This window comes from Chiloscyllium plagiosum, chromosome 45, assembly GCF_004010195.1.
Source record: "Chiloscyllium plagiosum isolate BGI_BamShark_2017 chromosome 45, ASM401019v2, whole genome shotgun sequence".
In the NCBI taxonomy this organism is placed as follows: Eukaryota; Metazoa; Chordata; class Chondrichthyes; order Orectolobiformes; family Hemiscylliidae; genus Chiloscyllium; species Chiloscyllium plagiosum.
Window position 1 is genome coordinate 8,698,626 of NC_057754.1, and position 9,425 is coordinate 8,708,050.

At 43.7% G+C, this 9,425-nt stretch overlaps 1 protein-coding gene across 1 annotated transcript; it reads right to left on the reverse strand.

Annotated features, from left to right (window-relative positions):
• Positions 1–3,444: 3,444 nt before the first annotated feature.
• On the reverse strand, positions 3,445–4,613 carry LOC122543898 (zinc finger protein 239-like). The gene has a single exon (XM_043682774.1). It carries the CDS (start codon positions 4,572–4,574, stop codon positions 3,813–3,815), a length of 762 nt encoding a protein of 253 aa, XP_043538709.1. The 5' UTR covers positions 4,575–4,613; the 3' UTR covers positions 3,445–3,812.
• Between the last annotated feature and the right edge of the window lie 4,812 nt (positions 4,614–9,425).

The window sequence follows — 9,425 nt, forward strand, 5'->3', positions numbered from 1 at the left end:
CTCCTCCTTTGTCTGCTGGTTTGATGACAATGTTTCAATTTGTCATGACAGCATGGATGGCATTGTATTGTGCGTGGGTGTCATTCTGCACTACCTTTTGGGTGCGGATGATGTATCTGGCGTTTATACATCTCCTCACGGCTTGAGCATACATGCACCTTCCGAAGGGGTCCAATTCACCTCATTCTTCTTTGGTCGCTGCACCACAGAGCTCTGTGTTCTGGTTCATTGGTCATCTCATTGGGCACACTGCTGACATCTTGAGGTTTGTGGAAGAACTGCCGGAGCCTCATTCGCCTGATGAATTATGCCATCTGCTGCCAAACCGTTTTGGTACTGGGGCAGAAATGGAAGCTTCAGTTGAGAACTGCAATTTCATCCAGATGAAGGATGTGGTCAGACAAGTTGATGACAGATTTCCCTGTGGTGGGACTGGTTTCAACCGTGGTACCAGGGGATGCCTCGTTACTGCTGTTGGCGATGCCAAGTTTCTCCGGTTTCTGGTTCTTGGTGTGCACGTAGGCGGTTTCATTCCATTTCTTGTCCACTTGGCAGTGTCGCATAGCTGGTCCGCTGAATCCTGAGCACAAGCTGAGAATATGGACTCTACCTCGATTGTGGCGTCTGCTGAAGAGCTGGTGGACGAGTTTGAGGAGTGTGCGAGAGGTGTGATGGCAAAGTCTCTCAGTGTTGTAGGTCAACTTGAGTTCTCTGTCATCCTTTTGGGATTTGCTGTGCTTTCTTGCATCTCTGTAGAAACTTGATGTCTGTGCAATCTTCTTGGAGATCCTTTCCACGTTGACTTGGCAGTTTGCGGTGTCAATGGTAGCCATGATGTGGAGGTGCCGGTGTTGGACTGGAATGGGCAAAGTCAGAAATCGCCCGACACCAGGATATAGTCCAACAGGTTTATTTGAAATCACAAACTTTCTGAAGGGCTAACAGAAGGGCTACGCTCTGAAAACTTGTGATTTCAAATAAACCTGTTGGACTATAACCTGGTGTCATGTGTATTCTGACTTTACCCAATTGATCACAATCTCCTTGTAATCTTAGACAATCTTCTTCACTGTTCACCATATCTTCAATGTTGGTGTCATCTGGAAACTTCATAACCATGCCTCCTATACTGTCATCCAAACCATTTACAGAATGTGATGGGGTATTGATTGGGACAGCAGTGGCTCAGTGGTTAGCACTGCTGCCGGGTTTGATCCCAGCCTCATGTAACTGTCTGTGTGGAGTTTGCACATTCACCTGTGTCTATGTGGATTTCCTCCCACAGTCCAAGCTGGTGGGTTAGCCATAGGAAATGGAGGGTTATCGGGTAAGGAGGGCTGGTTAGATCTGGGTGATTTGCCCTTCAGAAGGTTGGTGTCAACTCAATCGGGCTGAATGGCTGCTTCTACGCTCTATGGATTCTACGACTGTGAAGAGGGATTGAGTGATTGATATTGATGAGGGCAGTACAGTGGCTCAGTGGTTAGTACTGCTGCCTGACAGCGCCAAGGAGGACCCGGGTTCAATTCCAGCATGGGGTGACTGTCTGCGTGGAGTTTGCACATTCTCCCCATGTCTGCGTGGGTTTCCTCCCGATGTTCCGGTTTCCTCCCACAGTCCAAAGGTGTGTAGCTTAGAAGAATTGGCAGTGTTAAATTGCCCGCAGTGTTCAGGGATGTGTAGGTTAGGTTCAATAGTCAGGGGTAAATATTGGACAATAGGGTAGGGTAGTGGGTCACTCTTCGGAGGGTGGGTATGGACTTGTTGGGCCGAAGAGCCTGTTTCCACACTGTAGGGATTCTATGATCCATTCTCCTGGAGAACCTGGAAGGGAGCGGAGAAATTTTCAACAAAATCTCTCAGAGATGCTGCAAGCCCTGCCCAGCTTTTCCAGTAAATTGTGTTTGTTTCTGATTTCCTGAATCCGCAGGGTTTTTTTTTCACTTTTTAATTAAGGGGGAAATATGGAGCTTATGCAGTGACGTGGAGAGACCAGCAGAGGGTGGCATTGTATCACTTGAAACATCAGAGAGCGAGAGTGAGAGACTGAGAATTTCATTCATCATATTTCAATTAATTCATTCAGTGTGTCCCATTGCAGACAGAGCTGGTCGCACAGACACACCCATACAAAACAAGAGACATAATCACGCTCATACACACTGACACAGAGGCATACACAGAAACAAGCAAACATAGACACACTCATTCAAACTTCCCTTCAGGACAGAGCTGGTCACACAAACACACTCAAAAACAGAGAGACACACACACACAGAGAAACACACACATGCAGACTCAAAGAGAGAGACACAGAAACATACAAAGGTAGTTACAGACCCATTTAGATGTGTGTGTACAAATGTACACAGATATATTCATAATCTGCGATATGTCCAGAATATTACATTCAATAGGGTTTATAAAGATCAGTAGAAATACGCAAATATTGTCATAAATGATTGAACTCAGTGACTTCCAAACACACCTGTTACCATAGATACCGGCTAATAAAAGATTTGCTGCGATCGCATCTATGTCGAGACTTGGAATATGAGGCAGAATAACAGATGAAACATTTGAAAGGGGACACTGCTGATCCAAAATCAGGATTAATTAGGAGATGCTAAGCAGTGGAACTTTTCAGACATTGAACTGCAGAATTTTCACCAAAGGTCAATTTATAATTAAGTTCATCATTTCATTCTAATTGTATGCCTGCCAAGATTTCTTGTAATAAAATGTGAGATAGTAGGTGAAATAATCTAAAATCGTGGGTTTCCTCTGAGTGCTCCAGTTTCCTCCCACAATCCAAAGATGTGCAGGTTAGGGTGAATTGGCCATGCTAAATTGCCCACAGTGTTCAGGGATGTATCGGTTAGGTGCATGAGTCAGGGATAAATGTAGGGGAATGGGTCTGGTTGGGATAATCTTTGGAGGGTCGGTGTAGACTTGTTGGGTTGAAGGGCCTGTTTCCACACAGTAGGGATTCCTAATCAGCAATATATCGAGGATATTAAACTGGCCAGGATTTTTAAAGAAAAGTAGAAACAAACATATTTTGTCACACTATCATAGCGTCAAAAATCACACAACACCAGCAGGGTAATCTGAAAGTACTAGCTTTTGGAGCACTACCCCTTCATCTGGCAACCCTTTGAAGGTAAGCTGATGAAGGAGCAGTGCTCTGAAAGCTAGTGCTTCCAAATAAACCTGTCGGACTCTAACCTGGTGTTGTGTGATCTTTAACTTTGTCCATCCCAGTCCAACACCAGCACGGCCACATTATGTCATAGAACTGTACAGCATGGAAATAGACCATTCAGTAACCTTTTTTTTGTCTCCTTCCTTCTGAATAAAGCCTTGACATTAGTCATTTTCAAATCATCTGGCACTTTGAGCATCTAAGGATTCTTGGAAATTCACGACCAATGCACCCATTACCTCTCCGTAGCTATTACTTTTAATATCCTAGATGTTCCATCAAGTCCAGGAAACTTGTCTGCATTTCGCCCCATTAGTTTGCCTCGTATTTTTCTCCCTACTGATGGTTATTAATTTATTTCCTTGCTTTTTCTGGGTTATTTATTATTGTTGGAATGCTTGCGTCTAATGCGAGGACAAAACTGAAGTGACAAAAGAAAGTGTTCAAAATAAATTATATGTACTAACATTCTGATATTAAACACTAGTTCAATTGTAAGGCTCCAGATAGCAGCAAAAAAAAAACAAACTCCAACTGTCTGAGTGAACATGATTCAGTCCTGTTTGTAATTAACAACAGCGTGAGAAGCAGAATCCAATCCTTAAAGTCAGTTATTGTGAACTCGCTGGTGAGTCTCAAAGTTGGATGAACGAGTGAATCCCTTCCCACACACAGAGCAAGTGAATGGCCTCTCACCAGTGTGAATGCGCTGGTGTCTCAGCAAGTTGAATGAATGAGTGAACCCCTTTCCACACACAGAGCAGATGAAAGGCCTCTCCCCTGTGTGAACTCTCTGGTGCTCCACCAAACTTGACGACTGAGTGAATCCCTTCCCACACACAGAGCAGACAAACGGCCTCTCCCTATTATGAACTTTCTGGTGTTTGCGCAAGGTGGATGACTGAGTGAATCCCTTTCCACACTCTAAACAGGTGAATGGCCTCTCCCCAGTGTGCGTGCGGTGGTGTGTCAGCACCTCACTTCTGCTTTTAAAACTCTTCTCACACTCCGAACATTTAAAAGGTTTCTTATCAGTGTGAACACGCTGGTGCGTCAGCAGGCTGGACGACTGTGTAAACTGCTTTCCACACACCGAGCAGGGGAATGGCCTCTCCCCGGTGTGAACGCGCATGTGGATGTGGAGTTTGGATAACTCTCTGAATCCCTTCCTGCACAATGTGCAGGTGAAAGGTCTCTCCCCAGTGTGACTGCGTCGGTGGATTTCCAACTGGGATGGGTAACTGAATCCCTTCCCACAGTCCCCACATTTGCAGCGTTTCTGTGCAGCGTGACTGCATTGATGTGTTTCCACCTCAGGCAAGTAACTGAACCCCTTCCCACAATCCCTGCATTTCGACTGTTTCTCCATTCGGTGACTGTATTTCTCCAGATTTGACGATTAATTGTAGCTCTGAACAAGAAGAATGATTTTCCCACACTGTGGAATGTGCCAATGCTTTTCCAGGCTGAATAACCAGAGAAAGCTCTTTCCATAGCCAGTTCACTGCAACACACTTGTTCGGGTGCATGTGCCTCAGTATCTTTCCAGTCACGCTGATGTTCGAAATCTTTTCCCACAGGCAGAACCAAGAGCCATTTCTCCTTCTACATTTGAAGACTGATGATAATCCAGCTGTGATGAACCAAGTGCTTCTCTCAGATCCTAACTTGATATTCGGTTTCAGTTTCCAGTCTGTAAACCTTCCCCTCCTAAAACCCTGGAAAAGGACAGATATCAGTGGGCCAAACCACATTGTTTGATATATTCCACAAAACCTCCAATAAATTGAACACACATGATTTCCTTTCATAAAACCACGTTGGCTGATTGCACTGCCATTTTCTAGCGAAACTCTAATGTCCTGATGGACTCCATTCTAGGGTCTTAAAATAAATGAGTGACATAGTTGATGCACTGGCTTTAATTTTCCAAAATTCCTTAAATTCAGAGAAGGTTACATTGAAATGGAAAATAGCAAATGTAACTCCTTTATTTGAAATGGGAGGGAGACAGAAATCAGTAAGCTATCAGCCTAGCATCTGTCACAGAGAAGATGTTGGCACCTATTGGTAAAGACATTGGAGCAGGACACTCGGAAAAGTTCAAGGAAGTCAGGGAGAATTAATACGGTTTCGTGAAAAAGAAATAACGCTCAACAAATTTATTGGAGCTCTTTGAGGAAGTAACATGTTATTTATTCCAGAGAGTGCGTGGAGAAAAGGCTATCAGACAAAGGGATTGGATCGCAAGTCAAGCAAGATAGGTGATAACGGGGACTATGAGTTGAAAAATGGACTGACTGTACTGAAAGCAACAGGACGTGGGGTTGTGGGTAGGTAATAAACAAGGAACGGGGTGTTCGTGCTCTGAAATAGTTAAACTTGAGTTGAGTCCCAGGATGGAGAATGAGGTGATATTCCTCCAGCTTGTGTTGACCTTTGTTGGAACACTACACAGTAAAGACAAAGCACTATAGATATTAAGGGGAGTGACCTGTAGCAAGTTGCCAGGATCCAGTGGCCTACATTCTATGATTTGTTTAAAAACGAGCTGCAGACCGAGTGGAATCATTGATTTCAATCTACTACTGCCCCCAAGACCTGCCTCAGCTGCCGCTCCCAAGATGACAGGCGGCCAGTCATTCCCTCGCCGGGTGACAGCTAGTTACCTGGGTAACCTTGGCCCTACTCTGAGAAAGCTAAAGATCACACAACACCAACTTATAGTCCAACAAGTTTATTTGTAAGTACTAGCTTTCGGAGCACTGCTCCTTCATCAGGTAACTAGTGGGACAGGATCATAAGACACAGTATTTATAGTAAAAAATCAGTGTCAAACAACTGGTGCAATGCATTGAACAAATCTAGATTGCTGTTAAGCCTTTAATCACTTAGAATGGGGATGCAAGTTTCAATTGATTAATACGTAAATCCCAGAACTTCTTTCAAGTCACAGTCCTGAGGTTTTATTTAAAAAGTGACATCTCAACCCAAACAATGATTTAAAGGTATGAGGTTAGATTCTGTCTGTTTTCCAATCTTGAATCAGACTGGTTCTATTTCCAAAGTAGGAATTTATAAGATTGACTACTATAAGACTGACTGCCTACGGACTGTGCACTTTTTGAACAAAATAGAATTATCTGCAAATACAAATTCACCCCATAGACTTACGTGTACCTACACGTGTGTATGTCAGTGAGCGCGCATGAACGAAAGAGAGAGCGCGCCCAACAAAGTTGCCAATATGCCAACATTTTCATGCACAAACTAAAACAAGATTTCTTTGCTGCAGAGGACTTCTAGCCAACAGTGTACACTAGATACATTGATGACATTTTCTTCTTCAGGACCCATGGCAAGGAATCACTGAAACAACTACACTGATATCACTATGTTTCATCCCACCACCAGACTTAATATGGACTACTCTTTAGAGTCAGTCTCATTCTTGGACACACCCATCTCCATCAAGGATGGACACTTCCGTACCTGACTCTACCGCAAACCCAAGGATAACCTCACGATGCTGCACTTCTCTAGCTTCCACCCGAAACATATTAAAACAGCCATCCCCTACAGACAAGCCCCATGCATGAAGATCTAGACCTATCTACAAATATATTGTACTATGGGCATCCCTGGTAAGCCTTGTACCCTTTCAGATAGATCACGTAGTAAAAGAGACAAAGGGGGGATGGTATCCTTCACTAACAATTTGTTTCTAGAAACCCATAATAAAATATTTGGAGAGGATGTAGTAGTTTGTTATGCCCTTACTTCAGCAAGAGACTCCCTGACCCCTTTTATCCTTCCAAGTCCTATCATGGGGGTATAGAATAGTTCTAAAGTATTTACAGGATTATGGACGTCCTCCAATAAACTCACGCTATCCTATCCAAATTGCTACAATGGTAAGGGATGAGGGTGCAGTTACGTAAAAGTGCCTAAAATTATCCCCTGTGCTATGATAAAATGTATCAGTCATCATTGAGGGAGTGGACTCCGCCAATAAAGCTATGACTGGCACATCATAATCACCAATGAAACATATCAGTCTTAAAATTAAGTGGAATCAAACCAGTCTGAAACACAAAAAAAATTATAATGTTATCTTCCTCCATATTAAACTGATTTGAAATCGAATAAGGTTGGCTTTCATGTAAGGATAAAAGAGATTAATTAGAAACTGACAGTAAGGCAGTCGTGACCTGTAAAAAGATCAGGAGTTAATACTTTATAATCACTGAAGAATCCTTAACCTTAAAAGAAATCATGTTAAATTTCCAAAATGCAAATCAGATTCAAAGCATTCCCGGATCTCATGCTCCAGGGAACAAAGCACAAACATTCAATCACCAACAAACAAACAACCGAATCACAAAGGGTTAAACTTTCTACTAGCTGTACAGCTCTCTCTCTCTCTCTCTCTCTCTCTCTCTCTCTCTGTCTCACACACACACAGTTTTTAGCTTGGGAGTTAAGTCTCAAAACTCCTGGCTGTGGCACAACATTGCTTAACCAAGTGTGCAAGAATTGTACCACTGGCCAGCCTTATCTTTTAAAAATCGAGAACAACGGCCACCCTCCATATTTCATAAACAAAGAACAATCACCAAAATGAACAAAAAAGCAACAAGCCAAGCCAAGCCAAGCCAAGCCAAACAGATACAACAGGTTCTGGATCAGTGGTGCTGGAACAGCACAGCAGTTCAGGCAGCATCCGAGGAGCAGTAAAATCGGCGTTTCGGGCGAAAGCCCTTCATCAGGAATAAAGGTAGAGAGCCTGAAGGGTGGAGAGATAAGCTAGAGGAGGGTGGGGGTGGGGAGAAAGTAGCATAGAGTAGGTGAGTGGGGGAGGGGATGAAGATGAGGAAATGACCTGGGAGTTGCAGTGGGAGGGGGACTCCCTGAGATTCTGGTACAACACACAACAAAACTAATGAGTAGCCAACCATCGAACCTTTGGCTAGGGAAAAGGGATTATTTTGTGAGAAACTAGTGATTTGTCCTCTGCCTTTTGCTTGTGGAGGAGGGTGACTGTAATCAGGAGGTTTACCCCAAGTGTCATAGGAGTTCTGAGGGTAATTCTCATGAAAACTTCCTTGGTTCCCCTGTGTGGCCCTTCGAGGGCAATTAGAGGTCCAATGGAAGGGACTGCCGGCAGTAAGACAATTTCGAGTCGGGCGATCACGAGCCCAGTGAGATAGGCTGTTACAATTAAAACAGGCCAGGAACGGATACCGAGGGAGGGTCCCTCTGCCACACCCACGACTGCAGCCTGGAATGGATACAGGGTCACTACTATTAAGCACGGGTAGTTGTTGAGGTGTCTCCTCTTGGACTACAAATTCTGATTTTACACGGATTGGTGGTCTGTCTTCACTCTGCTGATTCCACAAGGCATTAATAGAACGATGGAGTTGATTAGGGGTGGCTTCAACCCAGTCTAGATTGTTTGTTTTGACTGCTGTAACTACAGAGGGCAGCAGGCAGTTTAATAGCATTGAATTATACTGAGCATTAATAGCATTTAAATTCCAAACCCGATCGCCGGAATAGGACTCATAACATTCTCTAAAACATTCCAAATATTGCTCAGCAGACTCCTTATTTTTAGGGTGAAGCTCAAGGATTCGAGTAAAGTCAATGGGCCTTGTTAATATAGTAGATGCAACAGCGAGATTATTATCTTGTCGCTGTTGTTCCTGGACTACAGCATTAGCGAAAGCAGTAAAATTATTGTGACCAATACATTCAGTAAAACAGGCATATTCAGAGCGGGTAAGCACTTACTGCAGAAGGTCTTTTGCATTACCATTATAAACTTTAATTGTGGTGTCTAAAAAAATCAATGAACTGCTGGGGAGTCTTGTGGTGGTCCAGTGCATTACTGAGGATGGATATAATTTCATGGGGCTTCCAAGGACAATAAATACTGAGTGGTATTAGGGACAGCAGCTTCTGGGTTTGGTAGTTCCTTTACAGGGAACATTCCTAATGTGGGTGCTTTGCCTTCCGCATTTTCAGAAGAGGAATTTAAAGGGGTTTCTAATTGCTGCACGAGTCATTTACTTGAGGATCTGTGCTATTTCAATCTTCGCTGACTGGCAACAGGGTTAGTGAACTGGGGAGGGGGTGGGGGGACAGGAGTTTGCTTACCAGCCCCTAGTGACTTCTTCTTTTGTTTCTGTTGGTGTTTTGCTTGAGCGCATTCATT

Bases quoted from the DNA above. Each gene is read 5' to 3' on its own strand.
- LOC122543898 (XM_043682774.1), bottom strand. From the start codon at position 4,574: ATGGAGAAACAGTCGAAATGCAGGGATTGTGGGAAGGGGTTCAGTTAC.